Source organism: Harpia harpyja, chromosome 23, assembly GCF_026419915.1.
Source record: "Harpia harpyja isolate bHarHar1 chromosome 23, bHarHar1 primary haplotype, whole genome shotgun sequence".
Taxonomy (NCBI): domain Eukaryota; kingdom Metazoa; phylum Chordata; class Aves; order Accipitriformes; family Accipitridae; genus Harpia; species Harpia harpyja.
Window position 1 is genome coordinate 10,055,869 of NC_068962.1, and position 20,044 is coordinate 10,075,912.

Below are 20,044 nucleotides of genomic sequence, written 5' to 3' on the forward strand. Positions count from 1 at the left end.
GTGGAGATGGGTAGAGCTACCGCTATTCTGTTTTTCATGATAAACTGATAGCAGCCTAATTACATAATGCACTTCTACCAAGCTCGTGCCAGCATCAAAAGTCAGGCAATATGTAGGGAAATGCAGGAAAACTTTTAAAGCTTTGTTCAACATTCCTGAGAGCATCCACCAAACATTGAAGTAAAACTCCACATTGAGCTGGTCTCGGAATACATTAATTGTGGCTACATTTCCAGTTTCAGGCCACAAGTCTTGGAGGCCTGGCAGTATAATGTGTCTTTACAAATCATTTCTTCTTTAATGTAAAATTAAAGTTTTCCTTTGTCGCTTAAGGTAAGACACGGTAGGAAAGAAGATGAAGTCCAAAAAGAAAGAGAAAAGCCTATTTACCTGGAATTAAAGATGTATGTTTGCCTGCAATAATAACCTAAGCAACACAGGGAAAAGAATACTTGTTTAATTCATAACATTTAATCTAATAATGGGGTAATAAATGAACGCCACATGCTGTGCAATGCTATGTTTGAAACTCACAGACAAGTCTCATGTTGAGAGGGATTTGAAAACTTCTTCAGAGTAAAATATTCAGAGCACAAGGCACAGTGCCACTTTCCAAGAGTTTCTATAGCTTTGTATCATCAACTATTTCTTCATATACATAGACCTAAAAATAGTAATGTCTCTGCTGATAGTTCAGCTTGGCCTTCCCTCCAAACCACTATTGCCAAGACTAGGTTAAAATCTAGCGCTTCATTAGCCACACAGCAGCCTTGGCAAGGACCAGCTCAAAGCAGCAGCGCTTCACATCGTTGCCGTCTGTCCCAAACTAGGACTTAGTGGGAGGAATAGCCAAACAAGGCAGCCACAAAACTGTAGCTTCTACAGCAACCTAGTTTGCGCACAGCAACAGCTAAGCCTCTGTCTTCAGCTACATTGTTTTATCCATTTTCCTTTCCCAAACAATTTCTCTCTTTTTCAGTCCGCATTGTGTCTTTCTCCTTGCATGGGCCTAACTCTATTAACTAAGCCATTGCTCATTTTCCTACTTTGGTTCCAGCATCTGTTTTCTGTATATGTCTTATTAGCTTTCCATTGTAGGAAACACGAGAGGAGAAAACCACCCAGGGAGGCAGAGAGAGAACAGGTTTGAAGAGCAAACTGAAAATCCACAGAAGGCAGGAGTGAAATCCACAGAGACCTCCCTGGACGGGCTTCCCTGGCACCCTCCGACCAGATTATCAGCACCCATCGCTTATCCCCACTCACACGACCAGCGGTTACCCCTTTCAGACCTGTTGGCCGTGCCGACGGTGTGATCGATCTCGGGTTTGTTTCAGTGAGGCAGGCATCCTTGGCTCAAGCAGTTTGACCCAGCCTGGCTCGCTACAGCAGAAACAGTCAAGACTGCCAAAGTCTAGGGCTAACATCTCCCCCAGCAAACGCAGCAGCAGCGTTCACATGCCGAGAGCAATTTTTCTCCCAATTTGTGTACTGGGTTTGGATCTTCTGCGTCCCACGCACCTAAGAGCCACCAAGAGCTATACCTCGTGTCACCCTTCGCTGTTAGGTCTTCTGCCTTGCCTTCTCCTTTCCCCAGACCTTCCCTCACTGTCACCACAACGTGTGGACGGCTCTCCTACCCGCAAACACAACACAGTCGCTAACGCGCAGGACCACTACACGTACGCTGCCGCTTTTCCATGCACTGCCCTTCTCATACCTTTCAGTCCCAAGCATCTTGGGCGGAAAATCTCTTCTCGAGTGCTCCTGAAAGCACCCTAAGGTACCGCTCCCTACCCAGTGGGATAACGTAACTGAAGTGAATGGACCTGCATCAGCATCTCAGACCGAAACAAAAACCCCTTAAACCTTGAAAAGGACAAATACTGAGTGAGGCGTGAGGAAGTATTTGCCCCAGACATCTGTGCACACAACAGCTAAAGACCTTTGTACCAGTGCTGAACCTCCTACTGCCTTGCTGCTTTACTTTTTTTCCCACTTGCCCACTACACCAAGGCTTCCCTGTCCATTCCCCAACAACAACTGAACTGCACAATCAGCAGGATAACGGAGCTGGTATGTTCTCCTCCATTCTGCAAACACACAGGCAATATGAGTCTCCAACTGGGAGAAGAGACACGTTTCTGCATGCACCTGTAAGGAGAGGACAAAGACAAAAGGAAAGTTTGCAGGCTGAATCTCATCTCACGGTGGGGGGGGAGGGTGTCATGTTCCTCCCATCACTAGCATTTAAAGCCATGCACAGAGGAAAAAATAGCCTCAACAGCATGCCAAAATGAAGTCATTTAAAAGAATGAATAGTAGCTATTATTTTCGTAAAACCTCAATGTTTCTCTTTACCCAAATTCATCGTACAATAGAGCAGGTTGAGTTTAAATGAGAATTAGGCTGCAGCTTTTTAGTATGCTCCAGGTAAAACGGGTGAGCCCGCACAAAGGGCACCTGATAACATTATTTGCACATGCACTATTGTGTAACTGTTTCCATAGGCACAAAGGACTGTCTGGCTGCCATAAGAGTTCATGCTAATTGCTTGGTTGTGTGTGTGTTATGAAATGTAAATTAGGACTCCCTCAAAAACCTGGAAAATTGCACTTATCTCAATCTCACAGGATTAAGGGGGCAGTTGTTCAAACAATATTTCTCACCAAGAAACGTGAAACTAGGCTCTGCAAAGATGTTCTGCACAAAGAGAGAGACAAAGATCTGTTAGTGTATATGACAGTTGTTCTGCAGCTCCAAATCAAATTTGCAAACTGGTGAAACATCTGGAGGGGAGAGCCTCAGATGGTGAGAACCGTCACAGTTATGGTAATACCCACAGCGTTTCTTTACCAAGCGTGATATGAAATTAAGTAGTTAATATACATGATGATTACAACAGTTGACATAATTATCAAATATTGCGTGACTCCTATGATTGAGTAGTAGATTGGGGGGGAGGGGGGCTGGCCTGTAACTTCTGTTTTACCTCCCCCTTCCAAAAGAAAGCATCTCCTGCTACTAAGTTCTTCTGAATAACAAAACATAATAATGATACTAACTCCTTACATGCATTTGTGCCAAAAAATATAAAATAAAAATATATTGCAAGAACAAGCACAGCCCATAAACATTTTCACTGCTTCATTATTTAGGACCAACCAAGCGTTTTATGAATTGTAGTTATTTATGATGTTTTATATACTCTGTGTTTGTTTATGCCCAAAAGGTTCACCGACGTCCTCACTGTGGCTCTCCATCATGCAGCAGCAAGACAGGTCAGACTTCAAACTGCATCGCAAGGGTCTTATTCTCATATCCTTGCAGGCCCTCTATCCTGCAAACACTTAGCCATGTGTTTAACTTTACGTATACAACTAGTCTCACTGAACTCATTCATGAAATCCTAGCCTTATTTAAATTGCCACAGGTTTTACCATTGACTCCAGTTGGACCCAGATTTCATCTAATGGGACTATTTACATCTGAAAAGCTGAACACATGTCCAAGCATTTGTAAAACTGAAGTCTTAGTGGCAAAGCCAAGGCATACGCTGCCATTTTATCTCTTACTGGCATGGAGGACCTACAAAATGATTTGCTTTTATCTTGACCTTAACCAAGTTAAGACATAATAAACATCATCACTAAAGCAGATTATTAGGTTATATTTTTCCCCCTTTTTGGATATTACTAAGCAGGCTATTCATCCTCTCCAATCTGCTGATTTTTTCCATTCCAATAAGCATGAAATAGTTAATGCATAATCATCTAGGCATAAACACTGACTTTGCTTAGATGGAGAGTTCACTTGTTCATTTTACTTCAAAAAAGAATAAATTTCAGGCAGGTACAAGACACATACAGAAAAACAGATTAGTAAGCTGCAGTTTTCTTTCTTTAATTACAACAGCAGCAATATTCAACCAATCTAAATTGAATTGAATTAAATCAAGGTTTAGTCAGTTCCTGAAGCAATAGCTGAAATATAATCTCTGCACTTGCTTCCTCATGTAGTTTTATTTAGCATGGATAGTGTAAGGTGACCCAAGTACCTAACTTCTAACCTTCAGCAGGAAAAAAAAAAAAAAAAAGGAAACCCAAGAACTGCAAAGTCAACAGAGACCCTTTGCTGCAGAAAGTAAAACTGTAGAAGTTCCTGCTGTACAAGAGCTCCCGCTGAAATTCAGAACAATGACTAAAGAATTAAAGACTCTCTGAATACAAAAAATAACTTGCTTTTTCTGATTACCATACTGCTTACTGTATTTATGAGCCTAGAAATTCCCAAGGGCATAACTTGATACTAATTTAATCACTCCGTTGGAAGATTCACTGATTGGAGGGCCCATCCCTTCACTCCCTCCATGACCTGCATTGCTAGTGCAGACATAAAATAGCATTGCAAGTATAAGTAAGATGAAAAATTATGTCTGTTGTTATATGTGCAATTAAATATGCATATTAAATGCAACCGTCCTATTATGAACAGGGTTCTTTTGCATTTTACAATACAAAATACAGCATGATTGGTGAGGGACCTGGAGCACAAGTCTGATGAGGAGCGGCTGAGGGACCTGGGGTTGTTTAGCCTGGAGAAAAGGAGGCTGAGGGGAGACCTTATCGCTCTCTGCAACTACCTGAAAGGGGGTTGGAGCAAGGTGGGGGTCTGCCTCTTCTCCCAAGTAATAAGCGATAGAACAAGGGGAAATGGCCTCAAGTTGTGCCAGGGGAGGTTTAGGTTGGATATTTGGAAAAATTTCTTTACTGAAAGGGTTGTCAGACATTGGAACAGGCTGCCCAGGGAAGCGGTTGAGTCACCATCCCTGGAGGTATTTAAAAAGCGTGTAGACAAGGCACTTCAGGACATGGTTTAGTGGGCATCGTTGATGGTTGGACTCGATGATCTTGAAGGTCTTTTCCAACCTAAATGATTCTATGATAAGCAGTCTTCCTTGAGCAGCTTATTCTACAAGCGTGCTCACTCTTGGCGAAGGACTAACTGGTACGATTTCAGGTTCATGCTAAGAATTATCACAGTATCTGCTCTTCCTTAACAGGACTGTGCTCTCCTACCTCACACATGTTATATAGGATTTCAGTCCACAAAAAGTGAGGATAGAAAACAAATACTCTCCATTCACTAGTATCTTTTCAGCCACGTATAGCAACATATAATATTGTGCATTTTCATACTCTACACACAGATGTTTCCCCACGATTTCTTATCTTGAAAGCGGTATGCAAAACAAAGTGCTCTCAGTGCCCTCGTTCAAGCAAAAACATTCAGCCATCACTCCCACTGTGCTACACAATGAACAGATGTCCCTACACCCTTGCCCACACTAAGATCCAGTGCAATTTATACCTTTAAGCAGAATTGTTTAAATTACAGCAGACCAGAAGGAAATAAAATTTCAAAACTGATTTTAATCCCCCCCCATTACTGAAAATTCTCATCCACATCATTTAGATTTTTCCTTACATATTTACAGAAAGAATGAGGCATAGGTGTTAATGAAATACTCTTTATTCTGGAATCCTGTAATCTTTTCCATACTTACATTGACCTGTGTCTTAGTTCTTTATTTTCATGCGTTAGTCATTTTACTTATTCAGAAAACAGTACCGTAACGTTAGGATTCAGCAGTAAGAAACTGAGTTTTAAGCCTTTTTGCTGTAAAATAAGCTCACACGCTTTTTCACTTCATTAACAATTACCATAGTGTGAACATAAACTGAAACTCCTTGCCTATAATAAGCTACAATAAAAGGAACCTCAACAAAATCTACAAATTTCAGTCTGCAAGATGTTCAGAACAAGCCGAGCACAGAGCCAAGTTGGTAGATTTAAATATCACACACAGCATGTGATTTCTGGAAACTGTGCATAACAGGGTGGTACCTTGCTTCAAGCTACTGCATCAGCGCCTTTCAAGATATGTATATCATACTCATCACCATGGTACCTGCAGACCTGTACTATCCAATTTTCCTGCTTAGACAAGACTCCTTCTCCAACGCTATCCCCCAGGAGCACTGAGATCCAAAGCTACGTAAAGAGCAGCAAGCCTTTTCTTTTCCTGCAAAACTAGCCAATTTCCACACTTGTCAAATCAGCAGCTTAGAATTACAGTAGGTTGAGCACATATCTTGGTGTCAGATGAACAAAATGCTACAGGTATCCCTATACAGTTGGTATTGGTATAATTTTTCAAAACAGTAAAATACCGAATATTAATACTTATTAGTATTTCAAGCTAGCAGATTAGGTATACGGCACACAACCACGTGAAAGCCAATAATCCTTAAGGCCTTTTTTCTTTGCGGGATCCTTTCCTCACCTCACCAGACACTCTCCCAGCCCCTAAACAAGGTGGCCTTTAATTATTTTCAGAAAGGATTGCATACATATATTGAAATTGGAACATTTAGAAAAAAATGAAAGAGCTGACTGTCCCCTAGAGGAGAAGAATTTCCTACAAAATCTCTCACAGGTTTACTGTATCTCAGCAGATCAGTTTTGTTTGCTTATAAACATCAACTTTTTTATTAATATCCTTACATTATTTTCTTTGTCAAGTGCTAGAAGCAGGCTCTAAATTCCAGAGGACCAACTAGCTTCCTGCTCCCTGGACATCCAATCCTTCCTTTTGCTTTTAACCCTGTATCAGCCAGGCATGAAGCTCCAAGTACCTAAGTCCATCATAAACAGGGTAACGCAGGGTTCTGCTTTGAATGCAAACAAACCTACTCATTCAATGTTAATCAAAACGGAATCAGTGAGACTTTTTTTGTTAAAAACAAGTACACTGCTACAGCAGATCACACTCGAGAAACCATGGCCAACCTGCTCGGGCTAAACAGCATCTCAACACCTAGCCATTCTATGGAAAGGGGAAAGTATATAAAGCAACTCCCATTAAACCTCCCTTCTTCAAGCCCAAGCCATCACTTTAAACCAGCCAAACGCCCACAGCCAGATGCGCTGACCAAGGCTCGAGCCGCGCTGAACCAACCAGCGCAGCAGACCTACTGGAGACGCGGTTCCGGCCGCCAAGGGCTCGTGATGGCGTCGCGAGCGGGACAGGGAGGGAGGGAGCCGAAGCAGCAGATGTAACGGCTGGCACGGCAGCTCGGGGCACGTCGGACACAGCCCCGGGCCCCTTTGGGCAGAGAAGGCTTCCATCTCGGGCTCCGCTTGCCAGCCGTGCTCCGTAAAAGCCACAACCACCTCCGTAAGGCTCGCTGGAGCTACGGAGGGAAGAGCGTGAACGTGTGTGGCAGCAAGCAGCAGCGTAGACGGGACTCTGGGGTGATCCAGCTCAGGTTTTGCTTTTTTAGCTTAAGGCCAGCAGCATGAGGAACCATTTTCTTTGTGGCCTTTCCCATGCTTCAGTCTTTCATCTTCTAAAAAAAAAAAAAAAAAAAAAAAAAAGTGCATCTTGAGAACTCTCCAGAAGCATGATGTTTATTAAAGAGAAATACTAACATTTTTAACAAGCCAAGTGATTTACATACAAGAGATGAGTAATGTACTGTGAAATGGAATAGAACATACAGCTATGTCTCTTCACACAAATAGAAAAGTTATTCAAGTATACTGGTGTTACAAAGAAGCTATAAAGAACTGTTTGTGCTACAAAATGAAAGCTGCTACACACAAAAATGCTATTTTATTTGATTAAATTTTTTCATCATTCTCTTAGTACTTTTTCTTTCAGCAAGCTTTATTTATACAGCCATGCAGCATTTAAATTATTTTTTTGGCACTGGAACCTTAATTCAGATCAAAGTGCTTTTAAAAAGCCTGAGTTTTCTTCTGCTTTAATTATAAAAATGCAAAAGATCAGAAGTTTAATTACAAATAATTAATTAAAAAAAGGAAACCTTTCTTCTGCAACTAACGTTAATTTCACAAGAACAATCCTCCTTTTCCTCCTTAGAAAAACCCCCAAAACCCCCAAAAATCCACAGAAAAAACCTTTACAAGTTTCCTCAAGTACAACTGAAATTGTTTGAAGAAAGTGAAGCAAATACACTGAAGCTTCATGGAATTTATTACAAGGAAATTCTCATTATAATTCAAGATTTTGCAGCAAGGAAATACAGATAGATGTATATACCATACCTAGAAGTATCTTCCCAGGAAATGTACAGGGTTTCTTTTTGGGAGTTGGGAGGAGGCAGGGAAGGCCAAAGAAAGCATGGGAGAATAAGAGCGACCTTGCTAGAGACTCACAAACCAAACTTCCAAACGAAACTTCACAAATTATTTCAGAGAGTTGCCCAACATGATTCACTGATGAAATTCTGGCACCAACAAGGACAGCCAGGCCAATACAGAGAGGCTTAATCCAAGACATAAATATTTTTCTTATTTTAGTGGTATCTAGAGGGCTGATGCGTAACACACAAAATAAGGCTTAAGACCCTGCCTCACTTCTGAGCCTATGCCTCATTTCTGAGCCTAATTTCTTTATCTTCTTATTAAAATAATTAAAACAATCAACACTGTTGCCACACTAAGCAGTCAAATCAAATAAATACAGTATCAAGTACAACAGAAGGCATGACAGCACCTTCATCTTCACATAACTGTGGTAAATGAGAGGATATGACAAGGCACAGTGTTCCTTCAAATATATTTTTATTTGAAAAGAAAAAAATCTATTCTTAAAAGGCGTATGAAGCATGAAAAAAGAGTATATAGCAGAAGGCTCATAACCTACAGAACAACAGCTACAAGTAGATTCTTCCACCCACAGAGTCACACTTGAGGCAGTGCGGGCTCCTTCCACCTCAGTAAGAAAAACCCTCGGTGGTTTTGGGGGTTAGGAAAGCTGCTTGAATGGCCAGAGGTGACTGCAGGCACCTCATCTGAATTTCCAACCAGACCTAATCCCCTTCTCAAAGTAGCCCAGTGCAAGTCCACTCAAACCAAGGAGCCAGCCAAATACAACTGATCCCAACCCAGGAACGTTGTCAGGCTGTAAAATGAAATCCAGAACACGCCTATGTTACCGTACTGCTACAATATCGCATAAAGGCTAAAAGCACCAACAGGATCAGCCTGCAGAAGAGAAACGACACGGTACTAAACAGCCTATGAAGGCACAGGCATCGTGTGCTTTAAAAAGCAGATTTTTTCAGTGTATCACTTAAAGCGTGCTGCTTTGCACACTGGGCAGCGAGATCCTCCTGTGCCTTCTCAAAGGCCCACCATTGGAAACACACGCTGAAAGTGATGAAATCAAACCACACACATGCAAAAGACTCGAAAACACTAAAGTCAAAGTCCCAGAAGTGGCTGATTTTCAGAATGAGCTCCCACTTCAAGGTTTCATGTTAGAGACCTGGAACAAATCAGTCATTTGAAGAAAATAAAATTATTCTAGATTAGGAGTTCTGATTCTCCCCATGCTCCCCAAGACGTTGACCTATTACTTCATAATCCAGTGAACTGCACCTTTCAGAGTGACTACTAAACACCTGTCAAATGTATAGACATGAATATATAAAGAACTTCAATTGGACAACTCAAGTCCTCACTTACAGCACTGACAGCAGCCTGAACTCTGAGCATGCTAAAACACACCTCGGAGAAACACCCCGGGCTGGAAGGCAGGCACAGGAATCACCGTGAGACACGCAGGTCCGAAACAGAGACCAGCCACACACTGAATATTTAGAGTTTAAATGACGACGGGGCAGACCCCCTCCGCCTACCTTCTATAGGCAACCTCAGCACACCGATCCTTTTTACACCGATGCTTGTCTCCTCGTGAAGTCCTTCATCTCCCGTTGGAATCTGGATGAAGCTATATCAAGGGGCTCTTTGATAAAACCAAACAGTTTGGTGCTGGTTGGGTGGATTTTGGGGCTTGGTTGTAACTGTGGTGCTCCACAATAAGGGGCTTGGCTGACCCCTATGTACAGACAGATTTATTTTTCTGGTACTGGTGGTAACTGTTAAGGATCTTTATAATGGACAACAGCCAGTGCCTCAGGGATTTTTTTTCCCCACTAAGTAATTCTGTCACCTTAAAACCACCGCAAACACCAACTTCAGGAGACTATTTTCAGTGGAAGAGTGTTTCTTAGTGCTTTACTCATACACTGGAACTCATACGTGCTGGGGCTTTTAATACCGAAGTAAATAACCATTACCAGCTTCAATAGTTACTGAGCAAAACCTAAGAGCTATTTTAAACAGCATCAACTGAGAAATAATCCCACATAGGAGTTGGAGGCTAGATGCTGTAAAGGCACTCCTGATGCACCACGACATCGGGAGCCTACGCGCTTATCAGCCAGGCACTGCCGACTAAAGAAAAGTATCTGATTCACAGAGCCATCCAACCCTGAGCTACATTCCCTTGCATCAGAAGGAGAGAAAATTCACAGAAAAGCAATTAGAAACTAAAGTCGCACTTAGAGCAGACACCCAAGCAATTGGAAACGCTACCTACAGAAATGAAATGCTATCTCTAAGTCAGGACTCCAAACAAACACTTGCGGCTTATCTATCTTTTAATTAGGTATTTGAGAGGGTTCAAAGACTGGTTTCCCACCAGAAGGGTGCAGGTCGCTCCGCAGCGATGAAGGGAAAGTGGCACACTGGAGCCCAGTTCCTGGGCCCAGCACCAGTTATTAACTGTTATATGTAAAAAGCCACGGAGGTGGGAAAGGAAGGCAGGACAGAGATCTAGGAACGGTTTAGGCTGCTGCTGAGCAGGTTTGTTTCCATGACAATTTTGGTCACTGAATTGTGACCCTGTTTCAAGAGTTCAAGTCCTTTTTTAGGATTTAAGTACACAAATTACCAAGCTGGATGAAAATAGCATCCAGGCACTGGCAGAGACTTTACAGCAACAGTTCTGCTACCAATTACCGTGTTGTTCCTCTGAACTAATACTGGACTAGCTGACTAAAACACGTAGGAGTTAAAATCATACAATCCTCTCATTAGCAAAATAGCCTAGAGTAATGCTAAGTTCAGAAAAACCAATCCTGGAAACGGGACGCTAAATTCAGAAAAACCTGTCCTCCCTCGAACCACGAGTCAGAGGTCAGGGTGGGTTTTTTGGGTCTGCTGAAAGGCTGGTGAATAATAGGGGATGCCTCAGACCAGTCCAGTCGTCTAGCACTAATGGTTTGTACCATCATGTGGAAAATCCTCGTTCAATTACCTGTCAGTCTCTGGCTTCCTGGGCCAGCTGGGACCGGGAGCACTGCTGAGGCCAATGTGCTTAACTCCTGGAGAGATGGAAGTGCTCTGAGGCAGTCAACAGTGACCCCTGCAAATAAATTAAGCAGCCTTTGTGGCAGACTAATGGGAAGCCTGTCCAGCTCTCTGCTGGAAGACAGATGCCAAAAAAGGTCTCAAGTTTTAGGCGTACCACAAAAATCCACTCTTCTATTTACTAGAGTGATGGTATATACACCTACATGTGTCTTTAGAGGTTACTCTGATTTTTTAACAGTTTTTGAAGCACGAATATGGGCCATTTGAATAAACCGCTGGGGGGAAAAAAAAAAAATCAAAATAATTAAGATATAAAAGACAAAACAGCTTATGCTGAAAACACAATATTTCCAATAAAACAAACAGCAATTAAAAAGATGAAGAGAAGAAGGAAAGGAGGGATATGAAGACAGTAAGCGAGCATTATTCACCTCCAATTGAAACCTCCCACTGTTCTTGAAAAACCTCCTCATGAAGCCAATAGGACAACGAAGGCTAACAGAGCAATTCACAGTGTCCTAGGGAACGCAAGGATTAGTATTCAAGGAAGCCACTTTTACTTTTTCTCCCTCTTGAAGCTTAACAAGGCCAGGAAAGGCTGGGGTGGCAGAGCATCGGAGCACATCGACTAGCCATCCCCGGCTACGGAGGCTGGGTGGCCAAGTTTCATCAGCTTCAAACGGTCTGATTTACTGGTTTTCTTTTTCCTTGAAGTGAAAGAGATTGACAGATTACTTGATCCTTCGCTGCCGCCCCAGTGATCAGCATGTTTCTTTGTTTCACAATGAACTGTCATACACGAACAGCAACCCTGTGCTAGGCTGAAGCATCCTCCAAAGAGAGAGCCAAAGCGCACACTGCTGCCTTTGGAGATGCCCGTTATGAGCCATTCGCAGATCCACAAGATATTTCAACTGTCCTGAAGTAGCAAACTGAGCAGTACAGTCGACACGTTAAGTAATATTTAGGGTGCAATTCCAAAAACCAATTTCCTCTGGCTCTTCAAGTTTCATTCAGCAATGGACTGACCTTCAGGGAAAAATGGTTTAGTACGGAGTTCTGCAGAGGGTGAAACTGGGAAAGAAATTACAGGATTTACACCCTCTCCCTCTTACTGGGGAGGGACCGCCTGTGCAAGCAGTAACACAAATATCTCAAGTCTAGAGGACTATCCAGACACTGTGGGAATATGACCAAGGAACCTGATCTAGAAGAAGTAAAATGAAATCCTACTGCCACCCTGACTTAAATAACCTGCCCGCAGAACAAGCTCCCACTTTAAAGGAAGATAAGGAGAGTTTATATGATTAGTCACCCCAAGCAGGAAAGCATGGGGAGTTCAAAGGTTGTCAAGCCTCAAAGGCAAACAATAGGCTTCCACAATCAAGAGACATTCCAAAATTAATTTAAAAACCTGAGCGCCAAAGTGTCGGAGAACAAAGAACTTTGAGCATAAGGTTCGGGTCTCCAGATAAAATGCTTCCATTTTTCAAACAACCATTTTGGACAAAAATTAGGGGGGGAAAAAACATTGAGGGACATGGACAGCTTAAAAAGGTTTCTTTTTCAAAGACAGACAGTTAACCCAAAAGCTGTGTAAAGCCTGTAAAATTTTTAGAAATAAAAACGAAAAAATCTAACCTAAAGCACTGGCCCAAAGAACAGACTCACTTTTACATAAGTAACAGTAAGAATAAGCATCTTTGTCTTCAGATTTAGTCTGTTTCTCCAACTGTACATTTGGAGCAACTTTCACCACAGGTTGCCAGCAGGCTTGCATCTACAGCTTCAGCATCAAATATTTCAGCTAAAGAAAGAAATTCCATAAACAAACAGCAAAGTCTGCTTCAGTCAACTTCACAGAAAAAAGAAAAAAAAAAAAATCCTAGCAGCCAACAACAAGGGAAGGGCAAACTTCCAGATGAGGGAGGCAGAGGAGTTCTAATTCAGCACTCTTGCAGCTATCAGATGGTTAACAAATTGAGATGAGAGACTTCTGAGCCTTTCGAGCGACTTTCGCTCTGGCAAACTTAAAGGATTCAGAAGTGCAGCTGGAATACATATGGGAGATGCTGGAGAAAGTGGATCATTTGAATTTGTAACTCCATTGTGTGCTGGAAGAACTTCCTGCAGATGAGGCGCATCCCATCAGTGACTCAGGGAGACTCTCCGTCTGCTAACAGTCATGAATTTATTCTCTGAACCAGCTACCAGAAGTGACATGGTTTATGTTAGAGTTATATATGCAACAAGAATCTTAAAATAAAGCCTGCAGGGACATAATTTCTTTTTTGCTTCCAAAAATCTCTATACTACAGCATCTCCACTGAAAAAAAAACAAAAAAAAACCCAAAAAAAACACCACCACTATTTCAATGAAACTAAGATTTCACATTTTGATCAAAGTGTTTCATTCAATACAACTTTTTATGCAGAAACTCTTTTTAAATCAAAAGCCAAATATATTTTTAGATGATGTTCAGCATTTAAAAATGGAACTGGTATCGTATTAATAGATCATTATCGTGCCAGGTTCATCCCATTAGATAATCAGTTACTGATTCACTTGGTTGGTACTCAACTACAGTACCTGAAAACTACATAGCTTCAGTTACTCAGGCATCTTCTCCAGGTTATATTGTTCTTTACCAACGTGTTAAAGTCCCTGTTTCATATACAAATTATCTTTATGGTGGTTTGAAATTAGCCCACAGAAGACGCAACAGGAGGGACAAAGGGAAAACACTACAGAGAAAGCGTACAAGTCCCCATCTCCCCACTTTTCCCCACCACCAGCCTCGCTGCTGGAATTCAGAAGATTGCAGCCACCTGCAAACTGGAGCTACTGAAAGCTACTGGAGAGGTGCACTTGGAGCTGAAAAATTGAGAGTAGATGACAAAAAGGGGCCATAAAAATCACAGATGCGAATTAATAATCAAATATACACACACAACAAGGAGACAGATGGCAAGCAATTTTCCCCAGTGTACTTATACTTGTTCTTCTAGTGCACGTATTTGGGTCACTTGCTAGATTAAATCTCATGTGGCAGACCCAACAGAGGTACTGTCGAATGTGTATGGGCTCGGCGTATTTTTACGTGATGCAAGTCTGACGCTACAGGGTGAAGGCATTTATCAGGATTTCTTCAATGCAGTTTGCAATATTGCCCTGCGACTTTGGAACAAAGCTGTTGGATATTTTCTACCATCGGCAAGGCTGCCCCATTCAGGCCTGCTAAATAAAATGCAGCACAAGCTAGAGAAAGTTGGTCGGTGCTACCAAATCTCACGGAAGAGTCCTACACGGAGATGGACAAATCCATCCATGTTTTGCAGAGCACCAATTTTGTCAATGTGCCGCACAGAAAATACATGACTAAAGGTTAAAGAATCCTACTAACACTCTCCATAAAATATGCCTTTCTTCTGACATTTGGGAGAAGAAAGGAACACCTCAATGGATGAGTTGCTTTTGACATGTTGGCTGTAGCAACGCATGACCTCAGATACGCAGAGCACTAAATCTTCCACACCCCAGCTACAAACTGACAGTGACCTGTCTTATTTAGCACAGGTCACATGAAGGACTACAGCTTCAATGCAAGACACCCCCAGGTCAAATTGCCTACTTTTGGGGGTCTTAAATGGCAGGGGAAAAAATTACGCAGCTGTGTAAAGCCTAATTGCAGCAATGGGTTTCCCTCCTGTGATGCTGGTAGATATCAGCATGAAACGCGAACTGCGTGTGCAGAGATTAGCTCCCCTTCATCTGGCAAGAAACTGGATTTAACCCAGTACAACAAGCAAGATCTTCAATACATCTGCAGGAATGGAAATGGCATTTCTCCCTACTCCTTGTTATCAGTTCCAAGATGATTTTGCTCAGCAATAAATAAACCTTTATTAACAACCAATGTGAGTTCACTGTGGCATTAGACCAACATCTAACTATCTCCCCCTTCTTCCCACATTCATCTCTTCTTTTGGTTTGCTGCATGCTGCATCCAGCCTGAAATAAAACAAACAAGCAAAAAGAGGGGGGAAAAAATGTATTTGTTCCTAGAGGAACAAGGAGGTTTTGAGTTGGGGAGGAGAATTTCCCCCGAATAATCTACACATGTAACTAGGAAATATCACAGCTGTCCGTGAGAGTTACAGTAGCAGGGAACAAGGTGGCAAAAGCTTGTGTTTTCTGGGTCTACAAGGAAAAAAAAAAAAAAAAAAAAGCACTGTTTCTTCTTTACACTGGGTCTCAGGTTTAGAGGCTGTCACTTTCATTCAAAGTAATCAATAAGTCAATTGATCAAAAAAGATCACACGTTTGCACTGATTACGTGCATACCACATATCTGTCTAGCCTGAAAGAAACAATAAGTTAGGCAGGCTAATGATGAAAAGTAAGAATGTATATGTTTGCTTACTCAACTTCCTCAGGCTTTAAATTCATTCAATTTCAGTTTAATTGGGTGAAGGGTGAGAAATAAAATCTTGAATCCTTTGATATAGAGTCATAAAGCCCAGACTACAAGCAAGTTTGTTATATCACTGTCCATACAGTCTTTGGTTTGGTGCCGTGCTGCTGCTAAAATATTAAGTTCTACCATTGGGAAATTGATTTTGCTATAAGAAGTTTTTACGATGCCACTTAATCTTACCCAACCTACATAAAAAAAATACAGAAAGCAATTACAGACACCCTTTACATAGTAAGCTTGATCACTATATTAAAAAAGAACAGTCTGATGTAATTTCAATATAATGGCAAAGGGAGCAGAGAAAGCTATGGCAATATGCTGCCCTCCTGAAACAAAACATTGCAGGTTCCCAGCTTAAATGCACAATCTTGATTCACTTAAGGTTAGTAGCATGATCCATCTCCCACATGGAGGGCTGTGTCCTGCAGCTCCAGCATCGACCTCCTTTTCTAGTGTTACGTTTCAAGCCGGCTCCTGCGGGGCAGCAAGATTCTGTGATTACAGTTAAAAGAATACTTTGGGTCTGAGAGCCTGCCTCTTTGAAGAGATAACCCTTTCTAGTTCAACAATTACTAGCGTGCAACAACCACTGCTGCCTTGCCCCTTCCAGTGCTGTCGTTGAAAAACACCCTAATTAGATGAACCTGCGTACAGAAATGCCATTAACTGGCTTTCAGAACACTCTAGCCAATGCCTAAATCTCAGCTACAACGATGAGAAGTACTTTATTTAGTTAGGAGGTAAACACATAAACAAAGCAGTATTTTAGAACACCTTTTAAATAGCCTGGGATTAGTACCGGCAAAGACATCTTTTCCACTCTTTCTGTGACGACACTCAAATACCACAGTTTTCTAACTGCATTAAAGCACACTCATGCAAGATCAAGAGTAACCTTGACCTCCACATCAATAACACCAGGTAGTACTTCAGATTGCTTTCTATGCCTAGCCAATTTGAACTGGCCTGCAGGACAGGGTTATAAGCATGTCCTTAAACAACCCAGCTTCGCCTAAATATTGCAACATATGCTACTTAGGGTTATGTAAATATTCCACAACTCCTGCCGTTCCTAACTATAACAAGCGGGTTTAAAATAGTGTCAGCGTGTCAAAATATTCATCACTTTCTATCGATCTGACTCAGACCTCGCCTTTCGGAGTAACAGCGGGTTTGTTTTTTTTTTTCTTTTATCGCTTGTGAATGAAGTTTTGAAACGTTAAAATAGATTTAAGAAAAATCCTTGTAGATAATCGGAAGGCTCACAGAAACCTAAAAACACTTAATTGCTTCCCAAGGCTTCGTGTGCATGTAAATGACCTGACGCCTGAATCGCCACACTCTGCAGCCGACACTGTTCCCAGCCGGAGACCCGGACCAGGACTAACGCTTGGCATTTACTTCAAGTATAACGGGTTTAATAGTAGCAACCCTTGAAAACAGGGAGGTTTATTCTGGAAGCGGTGACAGATCCTTAAACGCGGCAGGTGCACCGTAATACGGCGTAAGGGAGGAAAATCCCAAGTTTAGTAACTAATCGACTCCAGGACAGGCGGGTTATTTCCCAAGGACCTAAACCGATCCTTTCGCACCCCACCAGCGCGCCGGGAAGTTCAGCTCATCCAGCGACATTTCTCTCCTCCGGCGCATCCCTTACCCCCACCCCACCGCCTTCCTCCTCCCGCACGACCACCTCCGAGGCACAAACCCCACTCGGAGAGTCGGTGCGGCCAACCCGAGCCACCCAGCAGAGACCCACGCTACACGGAGGCACTCACCGCACCCACGCCCCCCCTCCAGCCCCATCCCCGTCCCCTCCCGAGCGGGGGGATGCCCGGTCGCTCCCACCTCGGTGAACGCGAACGGCCTCGTCCGTCTCGGCGGAGCGAGCGGAGCCGCCGGCAGCCGGTCGCTCGCCCCGGAGGAGGGAGGCTGCTGCTGAAAAGCTGTCAAAGTCAACCCGCGCTCGCTTTTTGGATGGTTTAAATGCCAACGGAGCGTGAAAACGCCCCAGGACGGTTAGTAAGTTTAGCCAGGCGTGCTGTTCTCCCCGACGCGTTTTAATTATGCATCCGTTTTAATTGCGAGCGGCTCGAGCCACCGGAAAAAAAAAAAAAAAAAAAAAAAAGGCACGAGTGGGAATTCTCCCCGACTGCTAGCAGCGCCTTTCGGAGGGCAGCTACGTTCGGGAGAGGAGCAGGTAGGGAGCCCGGCCGCCGCCCTCCCCATCGGCGGGGCTCCGCTCCCCGCGGCCGCCCGGAGGATCCCGACGGCGCACCGCAACTTCCCGCGGAGCGGGGCAGGGTGGAGGGGGGGGGGACACGGACACGGGAGGCGGCCGGGCCCCCCGCTGACACGGCGCCCGTGGGATCAGCCCCCGGGACACGCCAAGTTCAGGCGGCGGGTCCCTGCTCACCGGGAAGGGTGGGAGGGGGACCGAGCCCGCCCGGCAAGCTGTCAAAGCCCCGGCCGCGGCGGGCGACGCCGCGGCCACCCGGTGCCCGAGGAGCCGCCGGGACCGCTCCCGGCAGGTGTGCGACCCCCGCCCGGCCCCGCCGCCTCCGCCGTCCTACCTGTCATCGTAGCAGAAGTCGGCGCCCAGGGTGTTGAGGTACAGGGCGAGCCCCAGGGCGCTGCTCAACAACTCCGCGATCATCTCTCCTCCTCCGCCTGCCTCCGCCGCCGCCGCCGAGCTCGTAGCGGGGCAGCCCCCTCCGGCCGGCCTCCCACGCCAGCCCCGCCGCGGCTGCCCCCCGGCACCGCGGGGCGCCGCTCCGCGCTCCGCCGGCGGCCGCAGCCTGACGGCGGTGCGTTCCCCCCCCCACCCCAACCCAACCCAACCCAACCCAACCCAGCCCAGCCCAACCTCCGCCGCCCCCTACCCCATGGCAGCGGGGCGGGCGAGCAAAGCGGGGCGAGGCGGCTGCCGCCCTCCTCCCGCGGCGCCTGGGCGCTGCTCCGGCTCCGGCCGCGGCCCCGGCCCCGGCCCGCGCTCCCCCGGCTGCCGAGCCGGGCGCCGCCGCCGAGGCTCTGGGAGCGCCCGCGTGGGGCGCCCCGGGCTCCCACCGCGCCTGCGTGCGGGACCGCCCCGCGCCCGCCCCTCCGCGCCCGCCCCGCCCCGCGACCCCGCCCCGCGCCCCGGGCGCCGCTGCCCCGCGGCCCGGGACCCGGTGCCCGGTGCCCGGAGGGTTCGGGCTCCGCCGTGGGCTGGGCTCGCCCGCTGCTGCCGCCAGCTTGGCGCGACCCTCGTCCCCGAGGTTGTTTTTTCCTTCCCCTTTTCTCCTCTCGCCGTCCTCCTTCTGCCTGCCTTTTTTCTTTCCTTCTGCTCTCCGTCGCTTTTTCTCTTTTTAGTGTCTTTTTCTTTCTTCTTCGTTTCTTTTCCTCTCGTTTGCTCATCCCCTGTGCTCTGTTCCCCTTTCCTCCCCCTTCCCATCTTGCTTTTCCGTCTTTCCCTGTTCCCCTTGCCCCCCCTTTTCCCCCACCCCCCAGCCTAGGTCAGATGGAAGCTCAGTAGTAGGAAGGAGCGGGCCCTTACCATGGGGGGTGGGATGCCAGAGCAGGGGGGTCCACGCTCCCACTCACCCTGAGCTGCGTATTCCCCTCGCTGTCAGTGCAGAGACATCCACGGGGAGCTCTTCACTCAGCTCTTCGCTCAGCTCTTCACTCAGCTCCCAGTTAAGCAAAACCAAAGTAAACCCCTGAAACTTGGCGGGGGGGGGGGGGGGGGGGGGGCTGGAAACCCACACTCCCCAAAGCAAGGAGCCCTGCAAACTGGGGCTCCCCCGGGGCAGCCCTGCAACGGGGTGCTGCCTGCGAGAGGTGAGGTGGGCTTAGCCTGAGCCACGCGGTGTGAGTGGGACAAATAAATGGCCTGGGCAGGAAATCCAGCGGTGGGAAATAATGCACTGAAACCACCTTCAATAATTCGTGGGATATAGAGGCATGAAGTTACGGAAAGGGATTGTTTCCTTTTTTAAGAGGGTTTTTAAAATGTTGCCTCCTTTTTCTGTTAGCCAGCCCTTTATAGAACTGTTTCCTCATGATTTCCATCAAGTGGCACAACACACTGTCCCAGAAGAATGGGATTCTGTACATCAAACTGTGTCTAATAAACTGGGGAGCTTTTAACAAGTTTTCTTTCTCCCCTATGTGATTATTTAATGCTGTTCTCTGCAACCTCAAAATATATTAAGTGCATTAAGACCTCTTTCAAGCTATGCCCAAAGTGCTCCTGTAAAGTCTGCCCCAAGTCTCACAAATGCCTCAGCTGCTTTTGCTTAGGTTCAGGGGCTGTGTTATCACCATCAGTGGCAGTA

At 45.1% G+C, this 20,044-nt stretch overlaps 1 protein-coding gene across 1 annotated transcript in view; it reads right to left on the reverse strand.

The window, feature by feature from the left end:
• TMTC2 (transmembrane O-mannosyltransferase targeting cadherins 2) overlaps nt 1-18,529 on the reverse strand; it is a 259,189-nt gene extending 240,660 nt beyond the window's left edge. The window contains exon 1 of the mRNA XM_052774546.1: nt 18,302-18,529. Within this exon, the coding sequence (XP_052630506.1) occupies nt 18,302-18,384 (83 nt within the window). The 5' untranslated portion in view covers nt 18,385-18,529. The remainder of the gene's footprint in view (nt 1-18,301) is intronic.
• Between the last annotated feature and the right edge of the window lie 1,515 nt (nt 18,530-20,044).